The 23,795-nt window shown below is 27.9% G+C and overlaps 1 protein-coding gene across 7 annotated transcripts in view; it reads right to left on the bottom strand.

Annotated features, from left to right (window-relative positions):
- Positions 1-22,378, bottom strand: part of LOC113547835 (glutamate-gated chloride channel) — a 36,790-nt gene extending 14,412 nt beyond the window's left edge. For 2 of the 7 annotated variants that reach the window (XM_026948363.1, XM_026948366.1), the window contains exons 1-4: positions 22,171-22,378; positions 3,798-3,882; positions 2,243-2,403; positions 463-530 (exon numbers count right to left, since the gene is read on the bottom strand). In XM_026948363.1, coding sequence (XP_026804164.1) covers positions 463-530; positions 2,243-2,403; positions 3,798-3,868 — 300 coding nt within the window. In that variant the 5' untranslated portion in view covers positions 3,869-3,882; positions 22,171-22,378. Of the gene's footprint in view, positions 1-462; positions 531-1,561; positions 1,630-2,242; positions 2,404-3,797; positions 3,883-22,170 lie in introns of those variants that run through there. The other 5 variants (XM_026948362.1, XM_026948365.1, XM_026948364.1 and 2 more) reach the window with 4 other exon arrangements.
- Positions 22,379-23,795: the final 1,417 nt, after the last annotated feature.

The following is a 23,795-nucleotide window of genomic DNA, read 5'->3' as shown; positions in this document are numbered from 1 at the left end:
TTATAATCATTATTTTTTTCTAGGTGTATAGGTAGTATAGTAGTCGTGATATGTTACGCACTCCGGAAAAAGCTTTTTGCTATCGGTTGAAAACCACGTGTTTTTATGCGCTTTACAAGGGTAGGTTTTCATTTTTTCGTTTTTAAAATATTTTTTAACAGGTTTTGTTATTTATTTTATACACAATCATTCCATGTAATGTACAAAAATAAAAAAAACTGCTATGAATGCAAAATAAAACGTTCATTAAGAGCGGGTGAAAGATTTAGGAAACATAATATTGTTATAGTATATAATATATAGCGGACGGGACCATCTACAAATATATTATTATCGATAACGTTTACGTTAACAATATAATGTAGAATATATTTTTCTCTAAGTATAAATATAAAAAACAACAAAAAATTGCGTTTGTTTTCGCTCAAAATACCAGCATCCAACCTAGACAAGATGACTTACCATCTTGTTGTCACTTATTGTCATGATACTTCTCACAAATAGGTTTATGTGCACGATTGTTGGGCCATCTAGGAGTTATAAAATATTTTAAATATGTATATATATATTATATATATTATTTGTTAATTGTTATCGTTCAAAATACAATAAATTTGCTAATTTTTGCAAATATTGCGGTTCATAAAATACCTACTGTTATAATATTATATTTGTCGTATTGCACACTAAGACGTACTATTGTTACGTAATTGTATTATTATTTATCTTGTGAAACATTGCACGCATTAAGCACAACTCAATAGTTATTAAATTATTAAAGAAGAATACACTGTTATTAATATTCATCGAGCGTAGCGAAGAGAGCGTTGGAAAGTTTTGAGCAAAAATCTTCGTTTAAACATATATATTTTAAACATATTTATATACAATTTGTGCTAGGAAAAATATAAATATAATATATATTAAAAAAGTATTATCTTCTTTGATAAAGTTTAATCCCTTTTATGTTAAAATAATTTATATAAAACCGCGTTTGTTATTAAATAATTATAATTAAAAATGTCTGGAAAAAATATAATTCTATACATTTTCATTAAGTAACAAAATAGTATTTGCAGCATTTGTATATTATGGAGTTGGTTGAACTGACTGGAATACTATAATGTATTAAAGATTCCCAGTATGAAAATAATATAAATGGAAAAAACTGTTATTTTTGTAATTTTATAATAAAGATATAAATATAAAATAAACAAAATTGATTGAACGGATTTTTGCTCAAGAATATATTTAAAATAAAAAAAATGTGTAATGACTGTAAAATCGCAGTTCTCAATCATAGCTTGAAAAAACGAACTCATTAAAAGATTGCTGTTTAAACGATAAAAGAAATAAAATATCAAGTGCACGCAGTTATGTAAGAACACATAAACCTGCAATAGGCAATAAAATATATAAAAGAGTCGTACGAAGTGCGGATAATAGTGCATAAAATATTAATAAACCGTAATAAATGGTTAAAAGAAAATTGTGACATATTTCGTTTGTTAGAAACAATTAAAAATTGAGTGAACCAATGTGCTTAACCAATTTGACTTACCATATCTTGGTCACTAATTTTCTCGATGATTCGTATCAATAAATTTACTTTAACAATTACCGGGCCATCTAAGAATTATTATTAAGAGTTCTAATTTTATATGTTTGTTATTACCAATATTATTATTTTGGTACAATTAAATAAATGAAATATTATTAATATTAACATTTGTTGGTTGTTACAACTAGCTGAAGGCCCCCACATAGATAAAGCATTAATGAGTGGCCACTCGAAAGTTAAAAGTTAAATCTTGCTCCTATATATACGGGCATAATAATATAACACAAAAGGGGATTTGGCACTATGCACAAGTACTCGTAGAATTTTTCAGTTTGGCGAAAAGCCTAAAGTACTTCAAGTATTTAAACAAAAAATAAAACTTTGTAGCGAAAATTAAAAAAAAAAGTAATAATGAAGCAAAAATAAGGTATCACTTTTATGATGAACTCACAAGATTAAATCAATCCCTTCCCCTTTTAATGTTTTACAAATATTGTTGAAGACGTGAGATTGTTTATTATAAATTGTTTGTACGTAATTTTAATAATGTTAATTTAATAGAACATATATTTATAATAATAAAAAAAAAAAATAAATGAACATAATCAATTGTTTTGGTTATGAGCATGTAATAGTTTTTCATTTTTATACAAAACAATTTAATTTTCAATCGTATTTTACCTGTGCCATTAACTCCTGAAGGACGGATCCTAGCATCGTAGCTTCCTGGACCTAGAATTTGATCAAGAACTTCTTTTTCTTTGTGCCTATAGTTGACTTTTGGAATACATCTGTGTTGAGAATTTCCATTATAATTGCACCCATCATCCTCAAGTCGATTGCTGTAATAACCAAGTATTTTTTTTATATATAAAATAATAAATATATGTTATTATTAGATAAATTTAATCCGAGCTTATTTTATCCATAAAAATGTTATTTCAAACCTTTTTTACAATGATTATAATTTAAATGCATCGTTTATTTTATTTGATTAAGTGATGTTTAAGTATAGGACTTAGGACTATTATATTGATAAATATATTCTTTAATTTATTATTAATATTATTGAAAAACGATTTTGTTTTTAGATTCTGAGTGGAGTAATAAATGTATTGATTTTATAATGATGTATGTGTTTTATGTGCCTGTTATCACTTTTTGGGGCAGTAAAAATATTTTGTTTTTCTACTTTGAGGGGTGGTTTCTGGTAGTAAATTAGATCTAGTTGGTACTTTGTGGAATAAATTTTTGACAAAATTAGAAATTTAATACTATGTTTCTCATAAGCAGTTCATATTAGAACTGAAAAATGAAAAGTACAACTACTTTTTTTATAGACATTATAAATTTAAATTTGGACAAAATTACATATTATAACGACGAATAATGACGATAAATATTTGGTTATAATTCAAAAAAATTATTCATAAAGACTTAAAACTTTTACATATATTATGAATTTTATAATGCGTTATGAAATTTTCAAAACATTTAGATTAATTTAAAGGTATTACTACTTATTTATACCGTGAAATTATTCACACTGATTTATGGTTAGGCGACATTGGTTCAATAATTTTTAACTATTATTAAATTTTAATTATTTTATAACTATTTAGTTATTAGGAGTATTAAGGATATAATGTCATAAATTATAAAAAATAATGTAAATATGCATATTGTGGCCAAAGGGGTTTATTCCGAAGATTTCATAAAAATAAAAATAAAATTTGATAAACTATAAGTATATACTTATATATATATTAAAATAATAAAATACTAATAATATAGTAAATGCAATGTTTTCGGAAAAATTAAATCAACCTACTGTAATAACAATAGTATAATAAATTACTACCAAAATAAAATATAATATAGCAATATTAATAAACATATCTTAAAATATACTTTATGTAATGTAGGCTGACAGACAGGATCCGCTCAGAATCGTTTTTCGTATTTAATGATATAATAACATTGAATTAAAATTGAACATAAATACCTCCCACAGTGACTCCCTATTCGACATCTACTTATAGCAAAGCGGCCCCACTTCTCCACTTTTTATTATTATTTTGATTTTTATGACGAATATTGATAATATTCAATAAATATCGAATTTTCACTTGATACAATATTAATTTTAAACCGAATCGAAGTAAAACTCGTGAAATCATTGGTTACTGTTATAGTATTATGATCAAATATTTGCTTACAGGAAGCAGTTTCTTACCAGCAATATTGAGCAAAGTGCGCAAACAAAAATACCATCAAGAACGACGGCCACTCCTTGAAACTAGCCATTCTCTGCAGTAACCCTAAAACAAAAACAAGCAACAAAATCACTATCAATTGCCCGACGTATAAGTTTTGCATATAGGTACAAACAATAATAGGTACTTGCTCACATTTCTCGTACGGTGTATGAGAAATGTGTCAATATTCTGAATACACGTTTTGATTACACACTATTGGCAAGTGCTACCCTACCTAAATACAATTATATGATAATAATATATGGATCGCACGCCTGTATATCATTCCAATGCACTATATATATATTATTTTATTCGAACGGTTCGTAAATCACGGATGATTTATTTACCGAACACGGTTCCGTGTGGTTATGTGCTTTTTAATATACTGTTATGTTAAAACGGCACATTGACTATTATAATATAATAATTGTTGTATTAGTTGGAACAACTACATGTAATCTCGATGAGTTTGATACTATGGCATGTAATATAAGTACAGTGTTGTGCCACTCGTACGTAGGATTAGTATTATGTTATAGCGTTGATTATATTATCCGAAGACATGTAACGATATTGAATACAATTATATTATTATTATTGTGTATACGCATCTGGCGTAGTGGTATACAGCATCATGAATGACCGTATAAATTGTCTGTTTTTACAACGAATTACACGCTGGTTTTATATTAATATACTTCTCAAAAAGCGAATTTTACTTATTTCTATATGTTTTCGAATGGACGGCTATTCCAGAGTGATTTACGCCTACGTACGCCCACAATGTATATAATATTATGTTAAACTGCGGTGCTGTAATAATACTTTTATTTATTATTATTATTTTTTTTTTATTATATCATTTATAATGCGAATATACCTTAAGTGTAACATCAATAATGATATAGCGTTTTTGCGATGCAAGTTGTGCTATAAAATGTTAAAAAATAAATAAATAAATCCAAAATAAAAACAACTTGAATTACGGTTTGCACGGCCGTGCGAAAAAGTGAACAACGACAACAATGTGTACGAGTATAGTAAAGTTACGAACGCGTTGGCATTTCGTAGGAGAGCCGACCCCGCAGACGCGGTCTATCCTAGTTGACCCAGTTTGTCGACGACGTATGCGCTCGTCCGAGCACCGCAGGCAACTCGGAAGTTGATACGAAAAAAAAAATAAAAATAGGTACAAAAATGTTCTTTACGATATAATTTAAGTCGTTTAGCAAGTTCGAATATTCGATGACAACATTGAAACGATTTTACAATACTATTATAATATCATATTATTTATTCGTATTATTGCGATGTTATACTTACCTAATCAAAGACGATTGGTCTATGCAAAAAAATGTTTTTACGCGCGTTTTGTCTTACGTGCATCAATATTAAGATGGCCAATAGGATATTGTAATTGGTATAATGGTGTATAGAGATATTAGATTGTAGGACGTTGGCTTCCCACGATGTTTTGAAGTCTTTAATTACAAAAATAAATAAAATGAAATTTGTTTGGAATCATTTTTTATAGAATTAACAAATTTAAATAGGAATATGTAAAAAAAAATAAATATGTAAATATGTAGGTAAGTGTTCACCAGAGTCCAGAGTTCGAAATGGATCACTGACTGATTGTGACTATGTTAAAAAAAATAACTAAGCATACTGTTTTAAGTTTAGAATTCCGTTTTTAAATTTAAACAAATAAAATAAAAGAACAATAATTAGGTACTTTACTTGACCAAAAAATAATTAAAAACTAACATTCAATTGATTTATGTATAATTAAAATACTAAGTGATCAAAATATACCCATTCTTAATATTTTCCGCAGATAAATCGCCCTAACTTGACCTACTATACACAAACTGTGACGTGAGACGACTGTTAACTGTAAAGTTCACCTATTTTCAATACGTGTGATTGGAATTCAGTGACGCCTAGTATTAAATTTAATACACTCAATTCGACAGAATCGAAAATTTGCCGATGGCCGTGCCATGCGAATGGCTTATTTAGTGAGTGTTTACTGGATACACGTGGATGATAATATTAAAATGAATAATATTTGTAAGTATACCTTCGAAACTCCCGATGTTTTATACGAAATCGTTCCGTCAACATATTCGATATACACGATGGGGAGTCGGTGTCGAAAATCTAATTTCCGACCTATTCGAAATGCACTACGCACCATCGGGTTAACAATTTTCGGAAAAGCGAACGACGGCGACCGCGCAAAGTCTCCAGTTTTACCGTACGAGCAATAATCGATTTTATCGAGTGAGATGGGGAGCTTGGTTGAATGGTTTGCACGTCATAATATTATACTATTATATATTTACTGAGTAATCGGATTTTAAGGGATTTTCTGGTGACTCGCCCACCTGTACGTATAATCGTATTCTATATCATTATGCGACGATGATAATATGTATAATATTAATTAATATTACGAATTTACCCGTATATTATACATTCTACGTGACAACCGTACTTCAAACATGTGTATATATATAAAATAATATATACTCGGCTGGAGGGTCCGAAGGTATAATTATTTTCACTCTCTCTCTTTTTTCTGTCGCTTTAAAATCAGAAAAAAAATTACCCGTGTTTTCTAGGGGTTTTTATTTTTTTTTTTATTAATTATTATCGTTTGACAAACGCACGTTGTGCGCTGCCGCCTTGCACCCCGGCGGGCCGAGAGCCAAACTAATGGTTTCGTTGTTATTAAATATATATATTTATGTGTGTGTGTGTGTGTGTGTGTGTTATGTTTATGATTATATTATTATTTTACACACGACGCATATAATTATTCAATTTTTATACGCGTCTCTCGTTTTAATCTTTTCGGCCGTTCGTAGTAATTCCGCAACGGATAATCTAGATTTCATTCATTCGGTAAATAACAAAATATAAATAATATTATAAAAAGGAAACAGCACGTTTAAATTGGTGCGTGCGGTCGCCTCTACTCAATGCGAACGTATTTGACACATAAAATATTACAATAATATTTCATATCGTGAACACAGAAAAAAAACCGAAAACAAGTCCGCCCGATGCAAATATACGATGAGTATTAATATTTTCAGAAAACGGCGCAGGATGCCACACAATTCAAGGGATGAGTTGGAGGAATCAGGAGGTGCAACGTGAGGGGATGGACAATTTCAAAATGTGCATAACATATTGTATATTATTTGAGTATCTGTATATATATATATATATATAGACCTTTTGGTTAGATTAGATTTCCAATATTACTATTCGATAATATTATTATAATTTCTTATACCGCACTTGGAATATTAGAATGCGGCGGGCACACGAAACAGCAGAACACGTTTCTGAATTTTATATTATCATTGTACATTATATTAAGTAGGTATATAAAAGCATATAGCTGCGGGGCGGTAATAATAATAAATAAACCGATCCGAAACGGATTTCCGTCAAGGGAATTCGAAATTAAACTTTTCCAAAATAAATATAAAAAAAAGGTTAATTTATTTTGTAAGCTTTTATTTTTTATTTTTGGTGGCCACTTGCCGTTAGTGACAAAAGTCGTGCACTGGGGAAAAATAAGACGTTATTGCCACCGCTATGAGGTTTCACTAGCGTATTATTATTATTATTATTATTATTATTATCATCAGTGGCGACGGCTCGGCTGTTGTTTATTTTTAGCGAGCTGTCTGCGCGAATAACGGCGGCTGCAGTGGCGGGGGCGCTGCAGGTAAAACGTCGGCGGTGGCGGTGGCACAGGGGAAATTGATCTCGTGTCCTCCGTCGTTGCCCCGGGCTACCAGGTCGCCGCGACGAAACCCGTGACGTAATGCACGAGTACGTCATCGTTACGGGAACACCGAGATCGTGTATAAATGTCTAATGATATAGGTATATATTAATATTATACACACGGACGACAGAAATGAGTATTATCGTCTCGTTATAACATCGCGTCCTATAGCTGTTATTGTTTTTCGGTCGTATTTTTTTACATTTATTTTTCGTCGGATTCGTCGGGTTGTTACTTTTTATTGACTTGTACATGGTTGTCTGCTAGTTCGCGAAAAAAAAACGAAATCGAAAAGCTTATCTCATTTGTAGTGTGCTTATAACGATATGTGCCGATGATCGTCTGCAGTTCTCCGGGGAACATTGACAGTTTTCTAATCCCTCTGCGGTCGCGATTGCCTATATACACACATGTAGCGTACGCTAACGACAAAACCGTAATGTCGTTTCGGGTACATTAATTACAATTTTTTTTTTGTACCTTAAACATATTGCTTACGAATAACACTCCTTACAGACAAAAATTGAAACAATAAATTATTTCATCAATAATATAATTCAAAATTTCAAACTATAGTGTTAAATGTTCTTTAATATGTACAACTGATAACTTTTTAAATAAGTTTCATCGACAACTAATTAAATATAAATATATATTTACATGTTATGCATCACTAGCAGGCAAACTTTTGAACATTTTACTTCTATAGTTTTTAATTTTAAGTTGTAAAACGTACACCCGAGCACACTGGTGCTTAAACATTAAGCTTCCCAGACGACAAAACTGAAAACATTATGCGACCTAATATGTTAATTATTAAATTAGACTAAAAGAAATAATTGTTTTTAGGTCTCAATCGAAGTGAAACATTACTTTTTTTATAAATATATTAAGTTCGAGTATAATTAATATTTTATAATTAAATGGTAATTTCCTATTTATTTAAGAATGACATTTAGTTGGAGAAAGACAAAGTTTAGAAATGTATACTAAATCTAATTTTTAAAATACAATACGATAATGTATTTGTAATTTATAGGATGGTTTTAATTTTTTATAAAATCTTTTATATTGTTTTATTTTAATAAAATAAACCTTAAAACAGTAAAATTGTCAATCCATCACTAAATTGATTAATATTAAACAAAATCTTCACAAAATAAGTTTAATAAAAGAATTGTATAGATTTAAAATTGGGTATGTTTCAAAAAAACATTTCATGGTAAATTCAATTAAACCGTAACTCTTGGCTATGATAAAATAATATTTTTTACTTATTTTAAAATAACATAAAAAGTTTAATCAACACAACGAAAACAGAAATAATTAACTAGCTATAGAATATTTATTGAATGTGTCAAAATTAATATGAATGTAATAAACTAACAACCAAAAATTGACGAATATTTAGTGATATTCGATTTATTTTTTATTAAATACAGATTATTAATGTATATTAATTATATTAAATATAATAAACTTCTATTGGGAACCTATTTTTTTTATGTAAAAATAAATTTAGTACAACATTGTTTTTATTAATTAGCCTATAATGATTTTATATATGTATATAATTATTAATATAAAAGTTTCAAATATTTTCTATTTTGAAAATGTACGTTTTATTCAATAACCAGAAACTCTTTATATTTTCAACCAAAATCATGAAAAAATTTAATAAATTAATTATGATTAAGGATAAAAATCATTGGTTTTACATTTATTATTGTTATTTCTGTTATAATAATACACTAACCAACCCAAATCAGTGGCGTGTATAATCAATACATAGATAGTATCTATGCCTAACCTATTAGGTACTGCTGACTGCTACTCATTTAAATATATATGTATATATGAATATTGAATACATATATATGAGTATCATTGTTGTCGGTTTCCGGTATTTTAAACATCTAATAGGTGTATTGTAAGTGCGAAGCTAATAGCTAATATAGTTATAGTTATATATTATATTTAAGTCTTAGAAATGACTAGAGAAAATAAAAATTATCTTATAACGATTTAAAATGAACTAAATATTTTATAAGCCTTCTTTAATTTTCTAGTTGGATTTTTATGTAAAAAAAAGTTCAATTTATTTCACTCCCTATCTGATATTTTTTCAATATAATTATTTTATAATGAACTTGATTAACTACTCAACTGAACAACATCATCAATCATCAAGTTCATATTTATGTGTGAATTACGTTAGATATACATATATTTTTAATACTTAATAAAATACATATCATATAGACTTAAATTATTTTATTTTATTATTATTATTTTTATTATATACGTATACATATATATAATAATTTTTTTTTGAGGAGTAAGACGGCATTTGTAAGTATGTATAAATGATTTATATTTTATTTGAAATATTTAAAAGAGTAAAACCAAAGATAATTAACAATCATATTTAATTTCAAATCAGTATTTAACTTTGAATTCTGATCAAGTGTCCAATATTCTATATAAATCTGTTGTAGTTTCATGTCTACATTATTATATTATTATGAATTTAATGTTTAACATATTTAATTATTTTTTTAATTAAATGGTATGATTATTTAAGACTTAAATTTAAATACTTGACTGAGGAAATAAAGTATATAGTATATACCGTATGATTTTAATTCATCGTGTTCGGTTTATTGTGATCCACATATATACGAATTTTGAGATATTATAAATGTAATACTGCAAACGTGTAAAACGGTTGAGTAAAGATATCTATTGGGAAACTGCCAGCTACCACGGCGTATAGTAGACATAAAAACGAAAGGGTGCCGGGTTCTTCATTTTTCCACTCAAGCCGTAAGCCACGCCGGAAGCTTTTAATTTAGGCCACCTGCAATAAACTTAACGTGTTTGCACACTAGTTCGAAAATCCCGGAAGTTCAGGAAGCAATAAGTCTGATAGTTTTCTCACGTCGAGTAAGACTATATACGTATATTATATAGGTACTTGTATAGTATATACCTACATCATACACGAAACGGTAAAACCACATACTATACAGTATACACAGATATTACACATGCAAACATTAAAAACGTGTTTTTAATAAAAACGTATAAAAATAATAATTTGTTTTTAAAAAGTATTCTCAAAAGTGTTTTTATTTTATCATAACTTTAATAGGGTGAGTTTTTATCATTATATTTTTGTATAAAAATGAATTTTTAAACATAATTTGCATTTTAAGTAAAATATAATGACAATAGTATTGTTACATCTGATATTTCTGTATGAAATTAAATTGCTTTTCTAACGTTGATATAATTGAATAGAGTTTTGTTTGTTAATTAAAATATAAACGTAAAGTCAGGATATTAATGTTTGTGCAAGCAAAGTAATCGAATCAAGTAAATTACCTACCGCGCATCCGCATACTGCATAGTCTCTGAAATTTCTCTCTTCATAAAACTATTATTCTAATCCTCGGGTCAGATGCGGTTATAGGTCAATTTTTTGCCGACTAAATAATATTTCGATTTAATTTTGATGTAAATTAAAAAATAAAATATCATCGGTACCAATATAAAACGGCGTTGCGACGAATGGTTAAAATAACTGTTGGTTTTGTTGAGAAATAAATGAAAAATACTGAGATATTATTATATAAGATCGTTGACAAATCGAGGGATATTTTCACATTCTAAAAAGCACGGTTGACCTAAAACGTTATAATTTCGTTGCTGGTTACCAATTTAGCATATATTATGTTATTAATTATTATATATTCATATGCTACACGATTCGTTCATGATAAACGCCACTAACCGGTGAAGAATAATATTTTGATTTAGGTTGTCGTGAGAGAAGACGAGAAAAATGTTCGTGGACATAATAGCGATTTTTACGGACCACCGGTTGATATAGTATAGATTTTCCTCTTTTTATTTTTTTAGACGTTCAGCCATATTAATATAATGAGACCATTGATCGTTTAATAAAAGTGTTGGAAAACGCGGACAAGCACGTTTATTTGCTATAATAAATTTCGGGATACGCAATAGTTGATCCGAAAGAATCTCAGGACATTGATATTGTAAGTACCTAGTCATTTAAATAATACTATAAATTATAATAATATACATTATACATACATAATAATGTTTTATGTTATATTGTGATTTGTTATTATTATTATTTTTGACAACGAATATGATGCAATAAATATAAAATCACTGCCACATCCCATTATCGACGTTTTTCTTTTCACAGTTTCGTGCACTTATAATTTTAGTTTATATTAAATAAAACAGACACAAAAAAGGGACTATATTTTCATGGTTTGCACGCGCGCGATGTGTACCTAAAATACTATATAAGTTATAAAACGCAAACGGCGTGCTGGTGCAATTATTATTTTAATAATATATAATATGATAATATACTTTATTTACCGTGGTACCAGCTACGGTTGTCGGATACAGGCAGCACCGATATGAACTAGAACAAGAAAATATTATATGAAAATTGCCGCGTGATATTCCTCTAGTGTTTGTATCATCACGTTTCAAAGCTTTTAACGGGGCGTGGTTCACTACGAATAACACCTATAAATATATATATATATATATATACTTTGTGTGAGTGTGTGTTAAGTACATGAATAAAAAAAATAAAAAAAAAAACAAAACGAGAGAAAAATATAAAACACCAAAACAAAAACAACCTGACAAATTTGTACTGCATACACTGTATGTACGCGATAGTGGTGTGTATGTACACGCCTCTCGAATTCACCGGAGCCCGTAGTCTTACACTCACACACATATACATGTATATAAATATCATAAATCAAACAATAAAATTAAATAATGAAAAAAACGACGAAAAATAAACAATTTATAGCTTGAAATGTAACGCAGCTGAAAAAAAAAACATCAGAGTTTGCGAAACGCGTAATGCGACAAACGTGAGCGTCGGCAACGACCGATAATTAAATTTTATGGGAAACGCCGAAATCGTGTTTTTATTGTTGTTTTTTTTTTTTTTTGCAGCTTTATCTTATCGCAAGTATAAAATCAAATCATTTTCGCTGGTACGAACTCAACTGTTCTTCAGCCAAACTGATATTTGACGGTCGTACACCAACTGAAGAGATTTCGCCAAAACAATATAATATATATTATAATCACGCCCCTTAGAAGCTGTGCCATGTTAGTCCAATGTCATATATTTTTATATATTAAAATTAGCCAGACAGGTATCTATACTGTAGTTGGTGTGTGTTCAAAATTTAAAATCTTATTGGTCTATGACATTTCTATATTATAACAGTATGTTTGCGTGGTATACGTATGGACTACAGAGATAATAATGTAGTCATATTCGAGATGATGTACAAAAATTATTATCAATGATTTACTGCACCGGCCGTTGTACCCAGACCATACTGTTGTCTTACACGTGTTAGCTAATTCTGCAACCACCACGAGGTTTCATTGAAAATAGTGATTTGAATTGTACACCATCATATTACGCGTATTTATAAAACAAAAAGGTATAATAACTATACAAAAGCTATAATATATACACCGAGTGGGATGTACGACTTTATGAACTTTGAATTTTTATAAAAAAAAATTCTCCTCCAATCAGATGTGCATTGTGATAATATCGTGCGTTCAAATAAGTTGTTTTCTTTAATACAACACTATCCGGCCGGTTTAATACGGTATTATTTCGAGAATATTATTGCCAAAGCTTAAGTTGTTGAAGAGTTAAGAGAAATAATATATTTGTGTTCCTATATATTATGTACAATATTTTTATCACTTTTATGGATTTAAATGAGTAGTCAAAATTAGAACTTTATTACCATGATACAATATATAGGCAATGTTACAACGAAAGTTTTCAATTGTTCCGTTAACTTCATTAACACTATTTAAATTGCATCATCAAATAAAAATGACCAATCATATCATATAGTATGTGTTTTAATTTTAGCCTAATAAACTAAAAAAAAATTGAAAAGAAAAATGTAATAAAAAAAAAAAAAAATTATAGATTACAATAGAATCGATAGGTGTTTATTTTTATTAACTTTAATAACATTTTAAGTATTACAATAAAAATAACCGATAAAAATATATATTTTATGGAGACCATTGGTCAATATAATTAAAATTACATGCACCAATGTTTTCATATTAACGGAACTCATTGAACATTCTGTATCACATATTATATAATAGCCATATGTATAAAATCATCAGAATAGCCGGAGCAGTACAATTCATTAAACAATACCCAATAATTATAATGATATAGGTATCGGTGTACGGAAATGTTCTAATAGGCTGAGCGTAGTGTAACTTTGTTGTAACTTATAATGCATATCATTAAAAATATGTCAAATATATCATACTGAAGTAAAGTATTTTCGTGTATTGTTGCATCTCTGTGATGGCTTTAGTATTGTGTAACAAACACTATTTTACATGCGATACTAAATACAACAAACAATTTTGATCATTAAAAATAATGTCCAAACACAATAACTACACAGTGCAGTCAAAATTATTTTATGTATACTTATTGTTCTTTGGTTCATGAGTTTAAATTAAATTTATTCACATGGTCAATTGTTCGGTCGGATTCATAAAAAAAATTGTCCGTGTATTTTAAAAATAAATGTCATAAAATTTCTGTGTTATGGCGTTTTCAGGATTGACGCACTTGAATAATTTTTCATTCAGGATATTTGATAAAAATAGGTCGAGTGGTGTAAAAAGCTTGTACATAAAAACTATTCTAGCGTAATATATGTCGTTATGATTACATAGGTACCACCTACCTTTTTTGTTCACATGAAAAAAACTTTATACACCCAGAAAAATTGCCCCGCTTAATTGCATACACAATAATAATTAAAATTATAAAATTATATTATATTACAATGTAAATTGTGTGATATTTATTTTTCGTTATAATAATGCTATACTTAATTATATATATATATATACAGTGCCGGCTCTATGAGGGGGGTAGTGGCTACCTTTGCTCCAGGGGCTGTTGGTATAAAGGCGCTCTTAAATGTATGATAAATAAAAAAAAGCAGTGAATATAAAATATATAATAAAATATGTATAAATTATAATATATTTCCAAACTTCTATAAGGAAAAAAAAATAATATTCTACATCAGTTATTTAAAAATATATAATGTTTATCTTTAAACTATTTTTGTCTGGTGTTGACGTCTTTTATAATATGATGATTGCTAAATTTTTATTAGTTTATTAGTTTTCGAGGAATATTCAATTCGATGACTAACGATAATTGTCTATTATTTTAATATTAAATTTAATCATGATATATGAATATACGATAATATATTTTGTATCATTGATTTTTTTATATCAAGTAGTCAACTTTGTTTAAACATTTTAACATTATGATTTTGTTATACAACATTAATTTTACAAAAAAAAAAGATAATATAAACATATTATGTATGTAAAAAGTTAAGTATTAAATAATGCAATTGAAATAATAAAATGTTTAGGTAATATACAATATTTAAGCAGTTAATTTTTTTTATTTATACATATTCTTGAAAAATCGATTTATATTTTAAGGTATCTCCTGTTTGTTGTAAATCACATGCCATTACCACTTATTACTTAACGGGTTTATTTGTTTAAGAATTAAGTAGCCAGGTGACAAGAACTTACCTCCCTAGAAATTCTATGAATTGATTTGGCTTAATGCCAGAATTTTTAATACCAGTAAATTATCGCCAAAAACACGAGTTTGTATGTCTATTCTATACATTTTGCATAAATATTATAACATAAATGGAATTTACATGTTTTGAAAAAAAAATGGTATAACAATTGAATAATAATTAAAAAACTAATATGCAGTAAATGCAGCCTAGCCGATTGGAATTTAAACGCGTTTTGATTTAATACATTATATATCCTATGTAGACACTGCATTGTATCGAAATCAGATTTTTTTTTAATTAAATATGGTACATTTTTTTGTTTATGAGTAACTCACTGTCGACATTCGTACTAATTAGAAAGGTATGTATGACAAGAGAACATTTATTGGAGATTATAGTGACAGAGACCGCCAAAATGAACGTATACCTACAATTGTGAGCGAAAAATACAAAATAAAGCCTTCACATACCCGTATTATACTGTTTTGTAAAATATTTCGTTGTTTTATAAATTTAATGATGAAAGTGCAAATATTGCACACATGTAGGAACGATAGCTTTAGTGTCAAGCGCATTACGCACACATATTATTACAAGAGGATACCTGGATACATATACACACACACACAAAATGTACAGCACTTAGAATTCTGTATAGTTAACGAGTTATAATCTAGTAATGCAGCCAAAAGAAACATTTTTAATACGTCTGTCGACAACATTTTAATTGGGATCCGGAAGAAACTATGTATAATAAAACACCAAATCACGTTGTATGTATTTATATACATTCTCCAATTATAAGTTGTTTCATACCATGGTCATTGCAGCAATGCATCACCGGAAAATCAAAGTTAACAATACGCAAGTTCAAAACGAGTTTTTAGTTTGTTGGGAACGTATAATAATTGACTTGTTACTGTGAAGTTTATCATATCTTTCAAAGTTTTTGCAATCTGTCGAGGACAATAAAGTGTAAAATGTTTATCATGAGTTTTTTTTTTATATTATTATCTAAAAAATAAATTGGCAACTGTGACCATTATTGTACACAGTATTTTATAATGGAATTTTTTATTGATTTGTATTATATTATTTTTGTATACATTCTTAACTCCATTTTTTATTTAATAATGAATTAATTCAAATTCTGATTTTTAGAATGTTTAAATATATTTAAGAATTATATTTTAAAGCTATTAAAATTGTTTGTACTTCCTAAGGAGTGTTTTTTGGAGAAAAAACTTCGTTTTTCAAACAAGAATCCTATTTTCTACTGTGAACTATTTAGTGAATAATTTTTACGTGTCAAAATCAATATTCAAACGATTCATTTTTTAATTATTTAACTTTGTGTATTAAGAATAATAGGTCTTTAATAATGGACTTGGATGATATGTGAGAGGATTTAATGGTAATTTGAATTTTTTTAGTAATTATTAACCATTAATTATATATATTTAATCGAGAATAAGTTAAATCATGAATATATCCGATAAACAATCAATTTGGACTAAAGGAATATTATGCAAATGCATAGAAATCCTAACCCTAGTAATTAATACATATTAATAATCTATAACATTTGTAATTTATAATCATGGCATAAATACAATTAATACTATATTCAATTCAAAATATTACAGACAAATTATTTGTTTGAATTTTGAATAAAGCACATCAAAATTAAAAAAAAATTATTCACTAAATAATTTACAATAAAAAAGTGGGATTTCATTTGAAAAACACAAGTTTGTATCTCCATCATGTTATACTCTTTAAGTAGTATAACAAAATTTAATAATTTAAAGATATGATTTTTAAGTATATTTAAACATTCCGATAACTAAAATTAAAAAAAAAAAATATTATTAAATCAATACATTTTATTAAATTATTAATATTATTAAATCAAATGAGAGCTAGTGAGCAAAGAATGTTTGGTGAATTCCTTTTTATATAACTACATTAGATTAAATTATAAACATTAAGAATCTGTTTTTAAATCATACGTATATATAAACGATGTAGTCGTAATATGTTATCTGGGTAGAAAAATAATTATAGTAATGGAAGTATCTAAGTATATAGTACCTATAATAAGTGTATAATATTATATTATCATATTTAAGTATATACTACATACACACACACACACACATGTATATATATATATATATATATATATATATATAATTATATTTAATATACACAACTATATACAAAGATAGGTGTACAATGTACATTAATATAAGTAATAAGTAATAACATATATCATCTAAATACGTTTCGTCTTTATTATCTATTTTTTATTTTTTATTGTTGTAAACAATAAAATACTAAACGTTTTTATTTTCAAATAATATTTTTTTCAATAAACATAATCGTATTATTGTTGGTTCTATAATCAAAAATAGTCATTTAATCCAAGAAAAACAGGTTTTTTTTGTATTTTTTCATTGTTTGAAATAATATTGTATTATCTTTTAGCAATGCATTAAAATCATTCATTACAAAATTATAGATACACTACATATTATATATTATAGCATGGTTAATTTCCAATTAACTTGTTTTAGTAAATATTTTATTATCTGTATATTTATTGTTCTATACTTCTATACATTTAATATAATAATATATATATATATGCATAAAAATTATTAACTACTATAATATTGTTTTCGAAAAATCGATGATGTTAATTTAACATAATGGAACAGATAAAAAAATTATTAGAAGATTTAAAAACTTAAATTTTTTTAATTAAGAAAAAAACTATAATGTATTATTCATGTTCATGTACATATTCATGTGAATATAATACATGGGTTTTTATTATAAAAATAAAGCATCTATATTTTATCATTGGAGATTATAGGAATAGTAATGGTAACAAATATTAATAAATTAACAACAAGTATAATAAAAGTAACTCTTACTCTTTAAATAAGTGTCATAAATGCACTACCTTTATTACATTTTTAACTGAAAATACAATGTTTGAGAAAAAAAAAGAACATTTGAAAATGTGGCAGTATTTTAAATTGCCTTACTGTTTGTATAAAATTATCTGCTTTTTTGGAATTGTTTGAAAATTCATAGAAATGTAACATTACTTTAATATTACTTTAGATTAGAAAATATTTTTATGCATCCATTATCTTTATTATTTATGTATAATAAATATTAAATATACTAATAATATAAGTTAAGAATTTCACTGGTAAAAAAATATACTCATCACACATTTTTTAAATTAAATATTTATTTAAATCTGATAATCAATTTGCGTTGAAAATAAAAGTGTGAATTACGTATGATTGAATTCATTTATATATGAACTTAATTTTCAGTTAGCTTTTTAATGCTTCTTTCATTCAAGGTTTAATAAATAATAATCATTAAAACGTTATTGAATTAATTTTTTTCTTTCTTCTTAAATATGAAACAATAATATCAATTGAATTAAATTGCGCTTTTGTAAAATAATACACAGTAAATTCATGGCACAATATAGGATAATTACCAGATTTTCGTCAAGTTTTCGTCTCCAAAGTGATGAGAATATGTCAAAAGTTCTTAAGGATTATAAATAATAATAATATAAGAGGTAAAAAATTAATAACAAAAATTGACAATTGAGTCAACTATAATATTGTGCTTGCGTTCTTAATTTTCTGTATAAATTATGTGCTTAATATTATTATTACCATGCACAAAATATTGATAAATAATATATTATGTTTAATTATATCTTACAAATATGATATAGCAAACACAAATTATTATTTATTATATATATTGCATATTGTCCGCTAAATGTCAAGTAATTTAGAAATTTAGTCATCATTCTAAACAAGAGTATTTATAATACAGGAACAAAGTGAATTCGTATTTGAGACAAATCGAAATTAATATTGAATGTAGTACAGTGTTTTTAATATTTTGACTACTTACAAAGTTATAATAAATTATGATGTATACGAATAACCCAAGCACTATAAATAATGTAAATTAAGTGTGTTGTACGTGATTGTACTTACGAAATAAGTTAATTATATACTTGAAGTATAAATTCAACAGGATAACAGGAGAACATTATTAATTAGTATAATAAACCATATATTTTGGGGGATAATCGTGTTTTTAATTATTTAAAAACATTTAATAATACGAATTTCCAAATGAAATATAATATGGAGTAGGTAGATATCATATTGTAAGTACTTACGCTCTATATACGTTTTTCGTGTATATTATACAACCCTTACCCAGTATTTTAATTAATTTTTCTATTTTACCTACCTAGCATTCGTCTCGTTGTGGTCACCTTTAAAAGTTTTAATTGTATGCAATTTGTATTTTAAATAAAATATAATCATTAATATTCAAATATAATGATTCAAATGTTGAATATTTTGTAAATTAAATGATAAAAGCGTGAGATCATTAAAATGTCTAATGTAGTTAAAATATAATAGCACTATAAATATTTAATGTTGCAGTCTTAATATCTTAAATTAAAATATAAAAATATATATATTAATATGAATTAAACCTAAAATGTTCATTTTATTTGTTATAATCAAGAATTATTGAAGTAAAAATGAAGTATTTACATTTATTATTGCTAAACAAAAACATTTTGTAATCAATTTTGATCACATTCAATAAAGTAGGAATATTTTAACTATACTCTTAACTCCCAATAATATCGTACTGTTAATGGAATTTTCTCCCATATTTGTCTTGTTTTTAGGAATATTATTTGATTTTATTGCAATATTGATTTTGCAATGCGTTATAGGGGTCGACCGGATATTTGGCAGACAGTGTACAAAACGAAGGGTACCTTATAATACTGCTGTACGTTATAATATACAGTTTATACTAATTATGCATAGATTAGTGCACATCGAATTGGTTTTTGAAAAATATTTTTACTTGAAAGGGATAAAAATAGTTATTAATAGAATTTTAAAATAGTTATTTAAATTTGTATACAATTTAATTTAGATTATAGTATATATAATACTAAATGAGATACATAAGAATGAATATCTCCGTAATAATTTAAAATACAATAGTTAAAAGTTACTCCTTACGTTTTATCTTCATTAATGAAAAGTTTAGCGAAACACCTAATTTCTTAAACATAATCTATCCATATCGTAGTTTAAACTACTATGTAAAGTTATGTATAGAACAATTAATTTATATTAATAGAACGGATTCATAGACATGTTTTTGAATAATGCAATTTTGTTAAAGTTTTTTTTAAATACAAATAAATTATATTTTATGTACGGTGTTATACTTGACATTTTTTCTATCTAACAAAGTGAAGTAAATCCAGAGAGTTATTTTTTAATAATTATCCAAACCATGTAATTAACAGTATTTAAGGATTTTATATTTGTTATTACTTTATTTGTAGTTTACAAAAGGTTGAACAATTTTTATTGTAATTTACAAGACCATTGTATAAATATAACGTAATAAATATATTTCGTTTGAAATAAACAAATATTAGATTATAATTAAAATATTTAAAAAACAATCAAAAATTATTTAATTATGTGTGAACATTTATTTATTTTTTAGGAAAGTGATTATATTGTATTATATCATCTTGTGACGGTAATAATGTATAATATACATTATAACAATGTTAATGGTTTAACAAAATTTTATTTTTTTTAAAGTACACAATATATATATATATATATATATATATAGTATTTAAGTTATTCTCATTGTAGATGTGTATTAGATACAGTAGTATTTAAAAAAAAAATATAAAACATTTATTATTTTACCAAAATTTGATCTCGTAAAGAACGGTGTGGTATTTTTATAAGTCCAATTTCATGATGAATAATTTTTAATACCAGTTAAGAATACCAACATATTATATTTTGTTGACTCTATGCAAAATAAAGTATACAAATATTCACCTCTCTACTATAATATTAGGTAAAATTTAAAATACTATAATTATACGATGTATACGTATTATATAATATAGTATATTATAATATCATCAAAACCTATTTATAGCACATATACCTGAAAAATAAAAAAATATTAACGCATATAAAACAAATATTACTGACATTCTTTCTCGAGTACATAATATTTAATTTTGTGTGCACAACAATAAGTATAATACAACATAAAAACGTAAAACTACGACTGACCACAGATAGGTAGATCCCATGGGTACACAGGAGCTTATTAGTTATTACATCAATTGTATTTTTTTACCACAATATGTAGTAGGTATACCTTAATAATATAACATATGCGTAAAAACGCCGGACAAATAAACAACCTAACCTAACCATAAACGTGTATTATACGATTACGTGTACCACCTATGTAATAGTACGTACACAGTGCACACCATAGTCTATCGTCTTATAGTCTACCTGTACTACACATAGAAGCACATCGAGTCAAAGAAATAAATGAAACAAATGTATATATCACCGCGATATTATGCATGATCATTGCGATTTTCGAACTAGCCGAGAACAAAAAAAAAAAAAAAAACCGAAAAATAATAGAAGTTTGATAAAAAAAATAATAATCGATCGCAGCTGAAAATCTGTAAAGATCGAGTACACGACCGTTGTGACAGTTAACTGTAGTGGATGCGTCGTGATCGCGGTATTTCGGTGGGATGATTACAATAATGTCGTACCTTAATAATAATAATATTATAAAATAATTATTAGTAATGCACGTCACGGCGACGGGCATTAATAGCAGCGACATGAAAAAAATAAAAAAAATAAATAATAGTCGCGTGTTCGTATCATTACTACTCACCGCTGGTCGGCGGCGTCTACTCGGCGGCGGCGGCGGCGGCGGTCTCGCTACAAGAGAACACGGCCCATTTCGCGCCGGCTGGGCCCGCGTCCGTCGCTGTCCGTCGGCCGTGGAGATGTGTCGTCAGTCGGCGCGCGCGAACCGAACACGAAGCACCACCACCACCACACCGAGCAACAGAGAGAACACCTCCTGCTGGTGCTGCTGCCGCTGGTGCTCTGCATGTATACGCGGCGCACAGTCACCGCGCGTCGGTGTGCGGGTGTCGGTGTGTGCGCGCGTAACCCGCCACCGTCGCCGTCACCGACCGCGGGAGTGCGCGTATCGACCGGGCGCAGGCAGCCCCCCGGAGACTGGGCCCGGTGGACCACCAACGCAAGCGCCGTCCCGACTTTTGTGGGTGGTGGACGACGGGTTGTTCTGCGGCTGGTGGCGGCGGCGGCGGTGGTGCTGGTGGTGGTGGTGGTGGTGGTGGTGGTGGGTGTCGGGCGGCGGCGTTCTCCGATGAGGCGCGCGCGACGACGACCCCGCCGAGGGCCTAATGAAGCGCGAGCGATTGACGTTCCGCAGGAGTTTTTTTTTCAAATAAAAAACGTTCATTTTTTTTTCGATATCATTCTCCGTCATTCCTGACGAAAACCGTCCGGTAGACCGTTTTTCTCTGGTATACACATCGGCAATGCGGCAATGTGTGTGTGATAATCGGTGATATTATTAAAATATTATATCATGTGGGTACACACTACGGACAAACGGTCACGTGGGTGCAGTTAGGGTAAAATCCGAGAGAGGGAACGGGGCAGTAGCCGTCATCAAAAATGTTACCTTGTTATTTTTAAATAGCCCTCGAGGGTCTATTCCCGCTTCCACCCTCCCCATAACTACCATCAGAAATTTTAGATTCCGAGTGAAGCTAATTCATACGACAGTATCGTGAACCAAGTAAGCCTATTAAAGAAAATGGTGTATACAAAATTCCATATAGCCACATTACATTATTATCTATAACCATTTTTTTTTTAAATTTATTACTCATACGAATTTATTTACCCATATAACATGAGAATAATTAAAACAACCATTTCATGATTAAATTTTTTTTTTGAACGGGGAGGGCTGAGTCTTAGTAACACCACTAAAAATAAATCATACGTTATACATATAAACGAACGATAATTATACTATGCATGTAATTATTATTATATTATTCGTATATATTAAGTTATAATAATAATAGTTATATATTAATATGTCTTGTATGGCGTATACACGTGAACAATTATCGCGGAAAGTAAAAATTATTTTTGACCCTTTCGCTTTAGGGGATTAACCTGACCGTGGATCCCTCCCCAGACGATGGCACCATTTGACCGAGAATAGTTTATTACACATATTAATATGACACATACATATACACATCAGACATATTAAATATAAATAATATATTTACACATAAACATTATAAACATGTACCTAAAATTCTAACATACTATAGAAATACTGGAAAGTGTCGAATATTTTCGATTATGCGTCGTTGTCGAAATAATTACAACATTATCTTGTCTCTAGATCGCCGAAGAGCAAATTATATAGCTAATTAATCCTCGATTGAGAATTTTTAAAGC

Source organism: Rhopalosiphum maidis, chromosome 1 (assembly GCF_003676215.2).
Source record: "Rhopalosiphum maidis isolate BTI-1 chromosome 1, ASM367621v3, whole genome shotgun sequence".
Taxonomy (NCBI): Eukaryota; Metazoa; Arthropoda; class Insecta; order Hemiptera; family Aphididae; genus Rhopalosiphum; species Rhopalosiphum maidis.
The sequence above is the reverse complement of the archived record's forward strand: the minus strand, read 5'-3'. Positions and strand labels throughout refer to the sequence as shown.